Source organism: Chelmon rostratus, chromosome 16 (genome assembly GCF_017976325.1).
Source record: "Chelmon rostratus isolate fCheRos1 chromosome 16, fCheRos1.pri, whole genome shotgun sequence".
NCBI classification, from domain to species: domain Eukaryota; kingdom Metazoa; phylum Chordata; class Actinopteri; order Chaetodontiformes; family Chaetodontidae; genus Chelmon; species Chelmon rostratus.
In genome coordinates this window covers 20,309,432-20,327,927 of record NC_055673.1, presented here as the reverse complement: position 1 = coordinate 20,327,927, position 18,496 = coordinate 20,309,432, and the positions used below count along the sequence as shown (strand labels likewise).

At 40.9% G+C, this 18,496-nt stretch overlaps 1 protein-coding gene across 1 annotated transcript in view; it reads right to left on the bottom strand.

Annotated features, from left to right (window-relative positions):
• Nucleotides 1–18,496, bottom strand: part of khdrbs3 (KH domain containing, RNA binding, signal transduction associated 3) — a 100,361-nt gene that overhangs the window by 45,607 nt on the left and 36,258 nt on the right. Inside the window, exons 2-3 of the mRNA XM_041955889.1 lie at nucleotides 11,220–11,338; nucleotides 2,428–2,544 (exon numbers count right to left, since the gene is read on the bottom strand). Of these exons, the coding sequence (XP_041811823.1) occupies nucleotides 2,428–2,544; nucleotides 11,220–11,338 (236 nt within the window). The remainder of the gene's footprint in view (nucleotides 1–2,427; nucleotides 2,545–11,219; nucleotides 11,339–18,496) is intronic.

Below are 18,496 nucleotides of genomic sequence, written 5' to 3'. Positions count from 1 at the left end.
ACTTTATCTCCCATAAGTTATACGCTTGTTAATGTGATTTAAATTATATCATCCCTAAATCTTCAAACGATAATGGCCAATTTATTTGCAAGCACACACAGCTGTGTTAATTTTTTGGTGCAGGACAGTTCTCACACATTCAGACCAATGCTTGCAGACAATGAAGGTGATTCTCCGCAGCAGCTCACGATTAACCCCGACGCAGGACTTACCAAAAGTGAAACAAAGACAGCGTGATTGTTTTTGACTATCGGGAAAATTAAAGAGGGAGTACAAGTCCCAGGGAGGAAAATGGATGAGTTAATCACAGCGCTAACGAGAGAGGGTCGCGAAACACAGATGCCTTTACATCATCCTGCTCTGACAGTGGCACAACAAGCACTGTGCCATAACCAGGCGGGGAGACTCTGACTCCGGCAGCTCGGTGCCTTTCAACCTCTCTGCACTCACATTCTTGTCAACACAAGATCAAGGTCCCGCGGCAGCAACTATCTGAGCAATTATCCCAGCTCTTCGCTGTGTCTCTGCCATATGTAAGAGCTTAAAAGGAAATGTACTGAACATTGTACAGTCCTATCCTCCAACACATCTATTATACTGTATTTTCTGAGTTGCGAGACTACCATTACATTTTCATCTTCTGTCTTCAGCAGGGAGAAAACTGTATATTATCCGTCTGCCAGTCACGTGCCACCCAGATTTACGGTACAGCATGTATTTCATATGAATATTCTAATATAAAAAAAGCAGGTCCCACAAGGCCTCTCTTGGTGCTTCAAGACAGCTTTGTTTTTACTTAACTTGAAGTAGCCTCGAAAGCAGAGCCCTCTTTTCACTCCCTGACCCACACACGGAATCTCAAGCGCTAAAAAGTATGATGACACATGCTGTGCAGCCGAAAACAGAAAGTCAACAAACAGCTGAAGATAAAGTAGGAGTTTTGTAGCCAGGGTGTATCCCTGTTCCCCCTTTAAAAACGAGAGGAAGAGACGCTGCACGCCGCGTCCCCGACAGAAAGCTGTCAGTCATAAATCCTGCGGTGGATTCGTGCAGACAGGTAAGGGCTGCCGAGGTCAGCACATCTCCATGACAGATCTTTTCTCCAGGTACTCGAGAGGAGTCGACCATCAAAGACTATTGATCACAGTAATCAAAAAGAATGTGGTGTATGATAGCGAGGATCATCGCCGCCAACAAATCAGCCCTGACAAACAGAGGGAGAGGGGAGACACAGACGAGCCAAGTGAAGTCGATTTATTCTCTGTTAACCAGTCCAGCCTGCAATCAATCCTGCCGCTAAAGAGCTGCTGTTAGAGCCATTTTTATCATCTCTTACATAGCCACGTGACCATGGGTGATAGAAGTTGTTAAATTGGATTGTGTTTGAAATTTCAGGTTTGAGGCTTTTCATAAGATCCATTGCTTTTTACCACAAATGTTCCATTTAAGTTCAAATCACTAAGAACATTTCTCTTGTCCTGTGACAGAGTTTAGAAGAAAACAAAGGCAAGCATCTGGATAGAGACTTGTCTGCACGGATTTGACTGTGTGTTTGTTTTGGGGTTTTTTTTTTGTTTGAGAGTGCGGGCTTTGAAAGATGTCAGACATGTGTTGTGATCCCCGAGATCATTCACACTTCCTCAAACGTTTGAAATCTGTTTTCAAGAAGAAGCTGTTTTTCGAAACTGCGTGCAGTCCATGTGACCCACGAGCTGCCAGTCAAATGAAGTCTGAGCTACTGGGGTGATCTGCTCACATCTGATTTCAAATGAGACAAACAAATCAACATATAGAGCAAATGTTACAGTGAAAGGAAAAAACAGAACATTACATTACATCCATCAACTACAATGACAGGGTTTTAGACTTTCAGATTAATTAATTAGTTAATTGGAGGAAAATTCATTGGCTACAACTTCACTATATATATATATATATATATATATATATATATATATATATATATATATATATAAACAATGTATTTTCTTAAAATAGTAAAAAAAAAATCTTTTCATTTTAGACAGACAAGACATCTGAAGATTTCACAGCTCAAGGAATGATGGGGATTTTTTTTTTTACTATTTACTAACCATTTATAAACCAAACCATTAAGAATTTTTAAATAAAATAAGGGGAGAAGCAATAACAATCTGGAAATTATACAGCTTTTCCTAAAAAACCTACCTTGGAACATTGAGGAAATCTGGAACAGCACAGATTTTCTGACAAACTAGCTGGATTTGAGTTGGATCTTCATTGTACCGCCTACATTAAAACGTCTCTTTCTTAACCGTGACGCTATGTCCGACCAACTTCACTTCAGTCCACGTGTCAGACATACTGCAGCACACCAACACAAAATGATGCGGAGCTAAAACAGCGAAAGGAGCTAGGAGAAAATGCAATAACAGACTGGAGTGTTACCTTTTCTTTGTCTCTCATGGATCCCTTTCCGAGAATTGACATCTTTGTGAGAGTGTCCTCCTGTAGTCTCTTTAACGAGTTCCCGCGTGGGCCGAGGAGTTTGCCGACGAAGTTAAACTGCAACAGAGAGCAAGAGCGCAGATCAGTCACAATCTGTGTGTTTGAGATAAAGAGTAAAGACATTTGTTATGTCAATCACACGTGGCTAAACCCGCAACTGAAGCTGATGAAAAGTTATCAGCAGTTTTTTTCTGTCGCTTCTTGATAGAATCAGTATGGGAGCATTTCTAAGATGTCTTGCCCGGATTCACTGTGTGACCATTCCATGGGTTATGGATTTATGTTGCTTAAAGATGATCTGTCCAAAAAAAGCATATGATGAGCAGTGAATTCACAAGTATGTACAGCAGCAGTGGCGTACGTCTGGTTTCAGAAGTGGTGATGAAATAATGAAGTCAGAAGTCAGAAAAATGTGAAAGCTATTTCCTGCATGTATATATATATTTATATAAATCTTTTGAATAACAGATTTTAATTAAATTGGTTATCGTGTTTTCCATTATGATGGTGGTACAACAAGGAAAAAAAAATCATAATATTACATAAATTGCTACAGTTCTACTGATGCACTAACCCTACAATTGCCTTGAGCATCATTCATAGACACGTGATACTTGTGTATAAGGTTATTTATTATGTAATGATTATAATTACAGTTTAGTTCCTTTAGTTCCTGTGCAGTGTGGACAGCAATGAGACCAGGAAACCAGCTTTTAACAGACAATTAAAAAAGACAATGACGTGAATAAGATTTAAAAGCCTAGAGTTAAAATGCAATAAAAATAAGAAATATTACCATCTTGACTTTACTGCCATAATTCTGTATATTTTCTAAAAAAAAAAAAAAAAAAAAAACTACAAATGAAAACATAAATTGCTTTTTTGCGTGATTCCTACCTTTATAGGACAGATGGGAAACAAGGAAAGAATAATTGGGGACAACAGTTCCTGGCTGTTACAAACCAGGGACGTTACAGTCCAGAGACTGCTTGTTAACCCCGGGCCACCAGGGTGCCAAATTAACATTAACAGACTCGTATCACAATTTTCGATAATATGTTGTAATCTTGAAGTGTTTATAGGGACACACTACCTACATGATGTCACAAGAGCAACTTTCAGATTTTTTTCATCTATGAGATGCAAATTTAAATTTCAAATTATTCTACAACAATCAGTAACATCTCATCATACAGTTCAACCAACTAATGAGCCTCAAAGTGCCTTTCAGAGACCCAGAATCTTAAACTGTCAAGATTTCTAGATGATTAATACAAACAAGTCAGTCATAAGTCAACACAAGGAAGGAAATCTTGTGCACTAAAGTGATTAAAAAAAGAAACATTCAATCACCATGACATTTATCACTAGGATGGTAAACGTGACAGTTTATCATGAAATATGCAGTTTTCTAGGTCATATCACACATTTACTTCTGCCTATATCCCTTTGTAAGATATCAACTTTGCTGATATCAGTTCAAAACATTTCCTGAATCCTGTCGAACTGCATGTTCCTGAATGTTAGGACATGAATTTTCAATGTGCAACATTATCATAATGTGCTGGTTTGAGCTAACATTGGTTTTGACCACCCCTGGCATGTCGCCATCTATCAAAGGCTTCCTGGCATAGATTACTTCACAAGGTCACCGCTTTTTAGCCATAAAAACCCAAATGTTATGCATTACTATGAGGCAGGCTGTGTGCAGACACACACACATCATGCAAGCCTTACACAGGCAACACGCAGTTCCAGCAGCAGCTGGAGATGGTCAGAGAGACAAAAGGAGAGGGGATGCTTTTCTCTTCCTCTTCATGTTTTCCTTTAACAGTGAGTTATACAGCTGTCTCCCTCGGCTATCTAGGTCATCAATTAGGTAGCAGTAGGTAAAAAAAAACAACACCAATTTGGTTATACACCGTACCTATATCTCTGCTGCCTTTTGTTCAGAAAGGGAGTGCTTATTAGGAGGCTTCTGCCAATTCCTGGGTGAGGGATTTGAGAGGCAAGCTTTAGTGATTCGCTGTAATGCAGTAACTGACTGTTGGGTTTTTATCCTGGCCGGGCTGAACTCCAGCACATCTCAACTCCTGTGTGTTCTTCAACTTTTATAATTACTCCAAGACCTGTGACTGGATGGGATCACGTGGGCTTCCATTCAGCCCTTGCCTCAACTTAAATACCATGCCCCACTGTGCTAATTCCAACTCCGCACTTTAAAATGGGAATAAGTGGCCGCCTGCAAAGTTGTGACCTTGGACTGATGAAAAGGTCCTGCCTCTAATGTATCCAAGTTTACGAAAGGATCATCAAAGGAGACAGCGCTACCGGGGTGAACAAAGGGTGTCAGGAAATGCTTTAAATGTGCTGAGTTTAACCAATGTCCTGCGCATCCATCATTTCCACCTGGATAGAGCCTTGATCACTCAGCTGTGCAGTCTCTTGAACAATGATTTGCAGAGCCAGATCACACGGCCGACTTCCCTCTGTGTTACTACAGCTTTTGTGCACCCGTTCCACCTTTCTGACAGGTTGTGTATCGGACACCGTGTCCGGGATGTTTGCAAGGATATCTCCGACCTCGGTCTACCGACGGCGTTCTGCGCGCCGATGGATGAAATCGCTTGAACAAGGAGAAAGGCTGTTTTTGTGATTAAGAACAAAGCACTACTGTGTTGCTTTGAATATGACGGCGCAGGAGCCATATCAACTGTGCATACATGGACATCAGGCAGAGAGCATAAAGGAGCAAATTTACAGGAATGGAAAAATGACACAGACTGTGAAACAGTAATTGATGTAAACATGAATTTACTGTGCAGCTTGTTTGAATTCCTGTGAAAGCAGGGACTCAGCTCTGCACTGGCTCGTTGGTGCGCTGAGGGAAGAGCAAACGCTGTGTTTCCTTCAGACGATGCAACGGTGTCATGTGTTGTAGTGGGGTATTTGAAATAGAAAGACCAGAGCACATCATCTGAAAACTTCAATCAAATCATTACTTTATTCATTTCAGAATTTGCCAGACTGAATGTCAGATTCCACACACAATGCGTCTTTATCCAATTAATGTCCGGTGGGAAAGTTTCTAATTTGATCTTTCTGTCATTCTAAACATAAATGAACTAAAGGCCCATGAAACTGGAAAGATGTAATTTTAATTAGTGGAGTATAAAGATCTTTTCTATTAATTAATTTTTTAAAATAATTATTTAAATTCTAATGTTTGGGTGATAGGTCCACTATATAAACCCATTTCAAGTGCAATCTGGCCGCTTTCCTGTTGTCTCTCCACTGTGTGGACATGTGATACTGTGATAACGGCTTAAAACATTTGCAAAAGGCTTGACGAGAGGCATGGATATGCATACTGGTTCTCATGACCTGGCTGTGCACACTGGTTTTTTTGTTAAAGTTTCCCCTTGTGTGTTGTCTTTGTCTGGTTTTTGTCACGGCATGTTTTATTTTGAAGATTTAAGTTATGTTTCTTTGTTTACTTTACTTCCTGTGTTTTCCCTCCCTTGTGATTGTCTGATCGTGTTCACCTGTGTGTCATTAGTGCTCCTGCCCTGTGTATATAAGTCTGTGCCTTCCCCCAAGTCGTTGTCTGCGTTTCCCTTGCTGATTAAGTATCTTTGCCATAGTCCCTTAGTGAGTGTTTTTCATTGCGTCATCTTTGTCATGTCCGTGCCTCTTTTCATGTAAGTGTTTGTTTTAATCTTGTTTTCATTTTTACCCACGCCACAGCCGAAGTTTGTTCCTAGTCTTGTCTTTGTCTTAGTCATGCCTTGTTTCATGTGTTTGTGTGTGTTTCTGGTGTTGTCTTAATCGTGCCATGTTTTATGTAAAAGTTGTTAGTCTTGTCTTTGTCTAAAGCCCTGTCACGTTCAATGTTAGTAAGTTTCTAGTGCTGTCTTTGTCTCACCATGCCCCGTTGTTTGTGTGTAGCCCTTTTCCCTAGTGTGTGTTTAATCTTAGTTCCCTGTGTCTGCATCTGGGTTCAACCCTTCCCCTAAATTCCCACCTTTCCTCACACTGGTCAGGGCACCCTGATTGGCTCACCTGGTAGAGCCCCCCCCCCATGTAGTAAGGCTGTGTCCGACCCCATCCCCGGTTCAATAGCCCTTTGCTGCATGTCATCCCCACTCTCTCTCCCCTTTCCTGTCAAAAAATACAGCAATAAATAAAGGCCTAAAAAAAATCAGAAAGGGGAGGAAAAAAAACCCCTGAAGGTCTGGATTACAGACTGAGCAAAGTGGGGAAACTGCCCAAGACCCTCAGATCCCCAAAGGGCAACCACAAACCCCAGCTGGTTTGTGACAATTTGATTTGAGTGTGGAAAAGGCACCATAACACGATAACATGATAAGGGCCTGAATCTCAGTGCTACTGAGTTACCCGATCTTGCATCTGTCTCTTAGAAATGACATTTACATACTGCTAATCTGTTTTGCCAATCAGGTCTTGATAGGAAGTGGTACTCCTGCCTTGATTGTGTTTTTTTACAGTCACATAAGTGCTATGTTTCTGTATGCAAGTTGTGGGGAGGTGACTTGGGTGAATGGTGGTTGTACAAAGTGCAGGACACCAGAGAGGGTTATCTCCCTGAGTCCTGATTGTGGTCGGGTTTAGACCACAACAACACTCTGGTGAAAGTTGCAGAAAAGTTTGCAGTTTTGCTGAAAGTCTGAGTGAATTTTTTCACTGAATCTAGAGCATGATTTTTCTCCATAACCCAGTGCTGTGAGTGTCTGAGCATAGCCAAAAAAAAGTTTAATAATGCAGTTGCTAAGATCAAATGCTGCATTGCAACTAGGGAAAACAAACATCTGAACATTTTGTAACTTTGCATGAATGTATATCATTAAAAAATGTTTCTGCATTGTGTTAACAAAACCATACTTAAGGTGGTTTTATGCTTCTCTCAAAATGAGTTTGCTGTATGAAAAAGAGGGTTGATAGGACTCTTCTGGGCTCTGCAGCAGGTTAATCGAGCTATGGGTAAACTTTTTACAACTTGTTCACATGCTAAGCACACACTGTCTTGAGCCACTTTGGACAGTATTGTAGATAATGCATTGCCATGATGTAATGGTATTTGTTTGACACTATTTTAAGATCCTGACTATTTAAAAAGAGATCATACAGATTTGCTTCATATTTGTCCGACTAATGCCAGTAAATGTCAGAGAGTCTTAATCTGGTTATTTTAACACATCACCACCCAGTCGACATTTGCAGAGGCACACGCACGTCTCTTCATATGGACAATCCTCCAACTATATGAGTCTCACTGAACACACAAATGTAATCCCTGCTGTTTATCAGAAATCAAAATCTGTCTGACTCCAACTGTGATTGATGCATGGGGCTTTGCTAATGCTTTAGTTATCACGAGGGATTATGTGATTTAAGAAAACCTGTCTGGGCTCCTGTACTGGTTCATGTCATTAGACTGTGTGAGAGGATTGTGCCGTTGCTGTCTGTAATCACCAAAAGGAAAGCTGATGTGTGTAATCACGGGTTGTCGCCTGCTGCGATGTTAGTTGCAAAAAGTAAATAAATACAAATGAAATAAAAGGAAGAAGCTTTGACTGAAAATATACACAAGCAGAGTATTTGAATTGTTGCACCGCATTCAGCTGAATATAAAAAGCATCGTGTGGAGGACTAGAAAGACAGCGGGCAAAAGTCGAGAAAGGATGTATGATTAATCACAGTTAAGTTGAAGGGGGAGGGTGGCAGAGGGAGGGGGAGCTCTGAGATCTTTTCATCATTTGCTGAATGTAATACTGCGAGCCTGGCGAAAGGTGTGCTCACAGAGAGCCGGTGCGGAGTGATTGTGCTGAGGACAGCAGGACAGGAACGACAGCCGAAGGATAAATCACTGCTCCCAGCGCAGAGAAAAGCCACAGTCTGAACTGGAAATAAACCAGTGGGACTCCTTATGCCTCGCTAATGGCCTGCGGTGCTTTCTGCCAAAAGATGCTTTCTGAGAGGGGGCCCACAGATCCGGCAAATGTACAGATGAGCGCCGATAGTGCATCCTTGTCCAAAAGGTGGGATATTTTTAGTTCTTCAGTAGGAGTGACATTATGTGTCACACCGCTTAAATCATCATCTACATCTTAGACTCTCTATTTCTGTAGACAAGGTTTCAATTAAATCTCATCTTTTTCTAAAAAAGCTAATGGGTGGGCATCTACAAGACGTTATTTGCTCGCTGAGCTTTATCCATTCCACGCCTCAACTACACCCGACAACACCACAATATCATCACTCTCGCCAATACTTTAGAAAGTCGAAAAATTCATCAGTGTTGGGTGTTAAAAATCGTGGCTGAGGAAAAGCGCCATTTTATCACAGAGAATCAGCGGCCTGGAACGTGCCGCACGGCGTCCTTGCCCACTTCATTTTGATAAAAAGCTATGTTTGCGGAGGATGGATTTAACCTCTCGCCACGTGCTCCTAAATGGCTATTTGGAAAATGTCTGTGCCACTTCAATGCCAGAAGCCAAAAGGTGATGCTCGCAGCTCAGGAGGAAACCCATTCGAGTCAGACCGATCACTCTTGCCATTGCTACCTGTCAGATGGAACAAATTGAATTTGTCTTCCTTCGGTGGCTTGTTGGAGCTCTAAACAGCATATTAGTGGCTCTACTTATCAAAGCTGTCAAAGCAAATCTGTTTAGCTGTGAACCTAGGAGACTCAGATCAGCCTCCAGATGACACTACACACACATGTACACAGCCCTCGCTTCTCACCAAAAATTTATTTCAGCTCTTCATCAGAGCGCATGTCTACACCTGGTGAGAATAATGACCCTATTTGTCAAAGTTAAAGCAAAGCCACCCAGCAAGCTTTGACTTCATCATGAGCAAAGACAGACATTCAGATGTCTACGTTAAAACTAGGCAGAAAATGGGCATTTTCAATGTTTGAGGCTCATATAACTGTGGTTTCAGGTCCTCACTGCACTATGAAATATAGTCACTGTCATGCAGTCGAAACAATGGCTACACAAGCTAGCATCTAAGAGTCGCATTAGATGGATATAACTTTCACAGACTGCCAGTGCCATTGAAGTTTACATGAGTGTGAGCATGTAGGGGGAGATTGATCTTTGGTCTATTTGGTTACTGTGGTTACTTAAAAAAAATGACCATATGCAACGTGAATGAAAACGAAACAAACCTTTAAAAAATATGGTGTCTCCTTACATTCACAGCAGTCTGGCCGTCCAACAATGTAGTTAATTCTTAACAATCTTATGTTCGTTTCATCAAAATTAGTAAATATGTTAGCATTTAGTTGGAAAATTCATGAAAGGGATGTCACTTTTTAGCCATGCTGTGGCGTAATCGGGGATGCAGGGAGGTGAAACATGGCCGAATACAGCAGTAACTGAGCCGCGTGGCATGATCTTTATCGGAAATAGTTGAATGCATTTGCAAAAATATCTACTTTATAAGACTGGTGATTGTTTTCCTTTTTTATTGTTTCCTCCTTTCTCACCCAGACAAATTCCCAGTGCTCACAAGATTTAATCTTTCAGTGACAATTATTTTAAATTAGAGAGTGTTGGCTGAGGATGTTATTCTCACAGAGTTAACACGGCTCTATGGTGGGCCTTCAAAGCTAAAATCTACTGTCAAATTAAATGCTGGGTGCTGATAATGTAATATAGAGTAATATAAAACCTGGTGCATAGGGGACTGCATTTCAATGTGCCATTATTTTATTGTGCATGTCAGTAAAGAGTGAAAAGCAGATTTTGGGGAAAGTAAACCCAAGCCAAGGCTTTGCTGTTTCAGTGTTTGACTCCTGTGCTGTGTTTCCTCCCTGCTGTCCTCCCCATCCACACACTGCAGGTTACCGCTGTCTTTCGCCCCTGGAGGGCTGAGGTGAAAACTTGAGTGATGTCCCCATCTAAGAGCGGCCCTCTCACTTTTACACCAGCCTCCCCATCGAGCTCCCAGCGGGAAATCCCTGTCATGCACCGAGCGCTGGGCTCCAATAAATGCTGCTGCCGGTTAAGGCCCTTCCATGGCGGGCGAGGCTGAAGTGCTGTCAAAGGTGGCAACAGTGTTATCGCTCAAAACGGCTTCATGTGGAGGTCATCGTGAAGCCGACTGTCTAGGACTCTATACATGTGACTTATGTGCTGCTTTGCAATCGTACTCTCACCCTACAAGCTATTATTTTTCCTGAAAAAAAAGGGACCTGAAAAAGACCTAGAAGGACGTGTACACACCAAGTATCACAAGAAATCCACCGCACACTCAAGAAAATGAAATCCACCGTGAGATAATTCCTTTGAATCACACATTCATAAATATTCATTGACAAATTAATATACCGAGACATCAAAGCGTCATTGACCAAGGTCAGTGTAATAGAGAGGTGTGTGTAGGAGGGAGGAGTGTGAGAATTACGGTTGTAACGTATCAAAAGCTTAAACAACTCTTCAGACGCAAGGTAACATCCCTAATATAGTTCTACCCCAGTTCTGTCAGCCAGTACTCCTCCTGTACGCCGTCTTCCAGATATGCTACATCTAATAACATAAAGCATCAACAAAAAGTGTCAAGTGGCTGCTGTAAGGAATTTAAATCAAAACCAGAGTGACTGTAGTTGGCTTCATTATCTATAAATAACACAATCTAAAATTCTCTATCTGTGCACATCACATTCGTGGAGAAGTCTCTGGTGGTGGTACAATAGCACTTACTTTAGGAAACTGCTTGACTGGTATTAAAACTTTCTGGCCCAGTTTCATGTTCTTGTTGATGACGACATCGATGAACTTCTCTTCTTCCTTCCCCTCGTCTTTCTGAATTTTTTCAATCTCTGGAAAGACGGAAGAAGAAAAGCAATCAGTCAGTGATGACAGGCAGCAAATACACAAGGAAGTAAAATGAGTGCAGTGGGACTAATGAACAGCGTCGTCATTGCTTAAAGTAGCAGTTCAACATTTTGGGAAATATGCTTATTTGCTTTCTTTCCAAGAGAGATAAGAAGATCAATGACACTCTGGAGTCAGGACGTGGTTATCCTAGCTTAGCATAAAGATTAGATCTAACTTTATTGATCCCTCACTGGGGAAATAAGGATATAGTCTTAAAATAGTCAGCATAGCTTCAGAAATATGGAGAGTGATATTCCATAACCATTCCGCGACAAACTTTTCTGTCCATCCAGCTCTCTCTTGCAGTGTCTTTGGCAATAACACTATTGCACTAACACCTGATTCACTTGTTGGGCACAGGGTTTGGTTTTGCTGTTGTGACTCCACATAGTGTAGTTTTCACATGTTTGTTCTTGCACAGGTTTGACAATAAATGATACGATGGAAGCTCTGAGTGTTGACGATAAATCACTCAAATAATGAAGACATTATCACAATTGAAGTAATAGTAATTTTCTCTTTTTTGACATATCTTTGCTGGCAGTAGTCTGCAGATATGATCAACCCTTTTAGGCCTCGCAAACAAACCCTACCAATTCTGTTTTTATTGAAAAAGACTGCTCGATCCCTTTAGCATCATTCATCTCACCTACTGGCTGAGTCTCGATCACCATAACACTTTGCAATGTGAGCAGGGGTACCAATTTACTTGTACATAAAAAAAAATATGGGAAGGACAATGGAGCTTGCACCTCCAGGCAACTAAAAATACTGTCTGTCACGCTTCCTCTTATGGGAGAGGTAGACTTTGATGTATTTGGAGATGTAACCTTGAACGTTTAATCAGATGGATAACATCTGTGTTTCAGTGCCAGGAAAATGGTTTTGCAGAGAGGGCAGCTGAGAGGCTACGACAAAGACTTGAGGCTAAAAGCCCGGCAGGGGAAAGGGTGAGGCAGAGGGCGAACTCCATCACAGATTTATTTCTCCCGTTCAAAATGATTCCTCAATGGAAATAAATAATATTAAAACAGAGCAGCTAGGACGTTTTAGCTTTACAGTTCACACACTGGCTCAGATTCAGATGTGCTGGTAATTAGATTCAGACAAAATAAGCTGTTTCAATTTGAAAACGTGATATACTCAAACATGTTCACATGTTCAAACACAGCACAACTAGATATACCAAAAACCCATTTTTCAATTACGCTGGGTCAGAAATTAGCTGAGCATATCAGCACTGCAAACTAGACACTAAAAAAGCAATTGTAATTTCTCCACAAAGCTCTGCAGTATTACATCGGCAGAATGTAATTAAAACCCTTGATATGAGTTTTAACGAGGATAAAAGAAGTATCAGTGAGATGGAGATATCTTTAAGCTTCAGTTTATCCCAAGGGGGGCAGAGAGTGCACACGTTCTGAGAAAAGACAACATTAATATTAATGCATCGCCTAGCAACATGCCAAGACAGAGTTTCCTCCTTCCACCAGGCGTTGTCCTCAAAACATTCAGGCTCTGATGTGCAGGGAGATTGTGACTGAGATTGTGTTTCAATTGCAAATCATCAAATTTCTTTTCTTTTTTTTTTTTAACAGCTTACAGCACAATTCTTCCAACAACAAGTCCAAATAGACCCCAACAGGGCACGTCGACCAATCAGCAAGTGTAATGAGCAGCAAACCTGCAGCTTCCAATGAGCCCACCTTCTGAACACAGAGTCAGCTCGTGTGGATTAACCACAACTTCATTCTTTCTTTCTTATTGTGACGCAGTTTACGAGGGAGAAAATATAGCGATGCAAGCTGAGAACCACCTCCACCATCATTACCAAATGTTTAAAAGAAAGATATTTAAACGTGCATCAGTGTTTTCTTTTTTTTTTTCCCCCTTCCAGCTCTGTGTGACCCTGGCTGCAAATGGATGGCGAATGGCAAGATATTCTAATTTGGCCGTTTGACAGGTACAACACACACCTTGAGTGAATCAGTGCCTGAGAATGCTGGAACTTGAAAAAAACATCACAGGAAGCCTCCTGCTCTATTGTTATGGTTGCCGTCCTTTATGTGAATACGCATTTCTGCTCTGCTACAGCGTTGACTCGTGCAACGTGAAGAATGAAAGAAAAGTGGTTTAGTGGTTTGATAGAGCTTTTAGAGCCAGTGTGCTCTGAGACCCAAATGCAATGAATGAATTCAATATTCAATTTTGAAGATGTCCTTAAGGTATCTTATGTTTGACTTTATGGGCTGTGGAGGGGCCCCTTGGCCTGTAGTATATATAGTTGAATATGTATGTACATCCATTTGCCCCTGATGAGGGCTGCTGCTGCTGCTCAAACATGTTAGCGTTTCTTGTTGCTCAAGAGCACCTCAATTCTTTTCATTCTTTTGCTTCCAGTTCAGTCTTGCAGGAGTTGCACACTTAAATGGAACTGATAATAAAAGGAGAGTTTTGGGATTATTACAATTTGGGTATTATATCACTAGTTTTGGCCATCATTTGGGAATATGGTTACATCACTACAACAATGTCTGACAGCGCAAGATACATGATCGGAGTATTAGACAGGTTGTAAACATGTCAAGAGTTCAGCTGCACATTTTATTTGAAGGTAAAACTCAAAGGCAGCTCACTCGAAATGTTGGTATGAATCCCTCATTGCACAGGAAAACCGTGTGCACAAAACACGGATGTGTTGTAAGGGCTGGACACTGGACTCAAAGATGACGCCTTGCCACTATATAAGCCCAAAAACATTTGTAGTTTTCCACCATGACTTCTGCACTGTGTGGCCCACACATATCCTGCTCACCTTTCTTTTCTTCTCCAGTGAGAGTGGCAGACACGTGGTTGCTCAAACACCTGTCTGATCATCTTATTGTTCATGTTTCTTGCCTTGTTTTTAGGGCCAAGCTCCCAAATCTTTACTTGGTGAGACCCAATGTTATTATTATTAATAGGAAAAAAAGAGGTCAGCATGCTTCAAATTAAGTGGTTATTGATTGTCTCCCCCGACAGCTTTACAATCTCACAACAGGAGGGAGGTTTTTTTTTTTTTCAATACAAAACAGACAGTCTGATAATTATACCCACTTTACGCAGTGATTGGCCAGGTGTGAAAGTGTGTTGACTTTGAGCTTCTCCCTCAACTTCTCTTTGTTATTCTTCACTCACCTACTTTTCATTTGTACGACCGAGGGCAAACCCCGTTTGCCTTTGATGAGAGACAGTTGAAAAGTGTTCACCATTATCTGTGCTCACCCCAGTCTATAACAGCAGGTTTTTCCACCTGGGCTTGAAGCGTGGCCGTCCGTAACAGCACTTTTGCTGACGACACTTTGTTTTAAGCATATGCCGACCTTAAAGGCCAGCACAGTGAAGAAAAGACCCACTGAAATTATCCTTTGCCCTTTGCTCTGTCAAACCGTTCTGAGGCCTCAGAAAATCTAAAGGATGACATACTATAATGTGCGTGTTGCACATTATAGTTGCACATGGACTTACGTGCATATTCAACTACATCCAGGGCAAGTGGCTCTCCAGAGCACACAGACCAGAGAGTTAAACATAAGTGAAGGAATCTTCAAAATTCAGTATTTCATTCATTTATTCCATTTGAGACACATTGGCTTAAAAACCTTAATTCTTTTTATCTTTTCATTTGTTGCTTAGCTTCACAAGCCATCGCTGTTTCTGAATGGCAAGTCCAAATCAGAGCCATGAACTTGGTGAGTTGTTGTAATAAACCAATGATGATTCAAGCAGAGAGCACAAACAGTGACCCCCTTTCTCCAACCTGTTCTCCCTGTTTTTTTTTTTTTTTGTTTGTTTTTTTTTAATGTTTCACCTGTATCAAATATGTAAACTTCACGACCTTTGCAAAATATATTCACAGAGCAGAAAATGCGTCCGCTTGCGTGACGTCTGACAACGGGACACCATCCCAGCTGTCTGATTTTCTATTAGAAATGGATTCACTTAAAAGCAGCTCCGTGATTTAGGCCTCCCCATTTAAAATTCATAAGATGGGTAGATTTCGCGGGATTATGCATGACTTCAGCTGCGTGCTGGAGAGTCGAGTTGATAACAGAGGCAATTGGGTCATTAAGTCTAGCAGTTTCATGTTGAGGGGCGAGATACTCGTAAATACAGGATCTGCACACCGGGTGTGTCCCTTGTTAGCAGACAAGGCAGATGGGAGATTCACGACTACAGGAATGGAATCATGTGTCGCTTTTCTTTCTGATCTGCAATGCAAACACAATACATGGAAACTTTTTTCTTTTTTTTTTTTGGCAATGTTATGGTTTGTCGTTTTTTCTTTTAAAGTGCTGTTTTCACAGTGCACGAGATGTGTCTTTATCCGTGTTTGTTTCTGTGTGAAGTGACGTGTTTCATCTGCCTAAAGCGCAAAGTGAGGCTGCGACAAAGAATCCATGCCTGAAGTTTAAACACAAACTGTATGCTGCTGTGAGAAAGGAGAACTTTGAAATCTCACTGAGCCTCTTTAGAGAGAAAACCCCAGCTGTACAGAGCCTTTATACCATGCATTGTACTTTAATTATTGTCACAACAATAACGCTTTACTGACACTGAGCTCCAGTTGATGACATATGATGCAAACTGTGGCAACTCATTTGACTCTACAATAGACAAATAATTGACATGCAACTTTATTCTATGTCTAAACTGAATCTCTAACAAGTGCCAGTTAACTTGGCTTAGCGTAAACATCGTTTGATTCATCTGTGCAAAAAGTAAATGTAAAAGTGAGGATTTTAGGGAGCGCTGAAACAATTCCCTGACCAACAACTGTTTATTCATCTGCTCCGCTTCTGTGCTAACTCCTTTCCCTGCTTCCAGAATTTATGCTAAGCTAACCGCTGGCTCGCCACATCTAGTTTCAAGAGCAGCATTGGCCCTCTTATCTAACCTTTGGCAAGAAATGAAAAAAATGTTGAACTATTCCTTTTATGTTAATGTAACAGTTTCCGGAGAAAAGGATGCTGATGTTCATTCATTCAGCCAGTGCATGCTGCAGATTAACCCAAACTCACTGGGTGGAAGGCAGAGAACACAGGCCCATTAATGGACAACACTACTGGGAATAATTTCTTTACACTGCAATATAAGGCAATGTTTACTTTGAATTATCCTAGTTTCATTTCCCATAACTGATTACCAATAATATCAAGGTGGTAAGAGCCAGTGCTGCTTTAATTTAAATGAGAAAAATAGCATTGGGTCAGCAGTTCTCTAATAAGGCAGTCTGGGTGCCTTTAGTGGTGCCACTTTGGTAAACAATATGTGTGAAGCAGAAGTTCACAGCTAACAAATACAATGAGAAGTACATTCTCCCTGGTGTATGCAATGATTCAAACACTAATTATCCAAGACCCCATAGTGGCTTTGGGTGTTCAAGGGCAGTGTGACATTACTTTGTGCCGCAAACTTTGAATTAAGTCGACACAGACTTTGAGTTATAGATCTTCTGACACCTTTTTATGCTTTGAGTGAAAGCTGTGGGTGAGACTGAGGTAGCACGGAAATGACTGAAAACCCAGCCAGTGCTTCCTTTCACACAGCGAGTGGAGCCATACACGCAACCCCATATCTCAGTTCAATTTAGTGGAACTGACTCATGCTTCAGAATTAATTGTACATAAAACCGTTTCATGCCACATTTTTTTTTATGTTAGTGACTCAACCTACAGGTATTTATCTAACTGTGGTATTTATCTAACTATGGTACCCGCGGGCAGAGTACACTTCTCACAGAAGCCTTTTAGCTGCAGGAAAAAAGGACAGTCAGGAGGTACATCCACCTTTATGAGCTCTCCACAGACATCCCTTTGGTCTAAAATAAGGATAAATAAGGATAGATATTTGATATTTCAATGAAGCAACATGGTATGGCATCTTTTATTGAGTTTGAGGTAAACTGTTATGTGTTGAGTTACATTTATTATGTCAAGGTGATGCTGCTTGCATTCCTTATCATGAAATACCAGCACAACTCGAAACTTTTCTGTTTACATTTGTATTTTATGAACGTTATTAGTGTTTGCGCCGCTCTTTATTTCACCGCAGCACAGACGAGATGCACCTGCACAGAAAAGCTTAGCTCTCACTGTGTTTCCTTGCGTAAATAATTGAATCGAAAATTGGAAGACAGTGAGTTTCTCTTCTGCTCCAGCAAGCGTCTGAGGCAATAAAAATAAATCTTGTCTAAATAGCACAATGGTAGTTTATCGGCAGCTTTCCGCCACTTCCTTCATGCGGCTGATGCTGTACACTGCTGTCTGCCGCAGACAGACTCATTATTTTGTTGTTTTGCAATTACAGGTCAAATGAATGAAATGCTCAAACGGGAATGTCGCATCATTATTCTCATTTTCCAGTTTCTACCCACCAGCACATGGTTATATAAACCCAATCAAAGGACAATGAGGTCACTCGGTTGAAATATTCAAACAAAAATGTAAGAAAATTCAAGCTGCAAACTTTTTTGACAAAAGAAAACGTGTCCCACTGTACACAGTCAAAGGCCCACCGGTTCGAAATATTTCAAGTGAGCCAAGTTAGGTTAGTAGAAAGTAAAAAGTTGAGTAGAAAAGTAGAAAGAGGAAACACTGGCTGACATCAGCCACAAGAGGCAACTGGTCATACCAGACCAAGCAGCTACAGGATGTAGCCACTGGTAACCCCCCCCCCCAGGAATATTGAACTGAGCCTGAGTGTGTTTTAATGTTTATTAATGAAACTTTTCAATGCAATTTTAATTTGGAAGAGCAAGAATATTTCCTCTCTTAAAAATTAAATAGAAAGAAGTTTACAGGGGCTTAAATGCATCTAACATACACTGCTGTTTCATCTTAAGTATGGTACTGTAGTTAAATAACAGCTGTATTTTAGCACTGCATATGTTCTGTGTCAATGGCCGGTTTTTCAACTCAGGACATTGATGATGTCTTTACTGTTGTGCCATTCAAATGCTTTGTCATTCTACGTATAACGCAGGGCAACCAAGATATCGTCCACTAAATCTAAATAGTAAAATCCAGACTGTCTTGACATCATGAGGATGAAACTGAGAA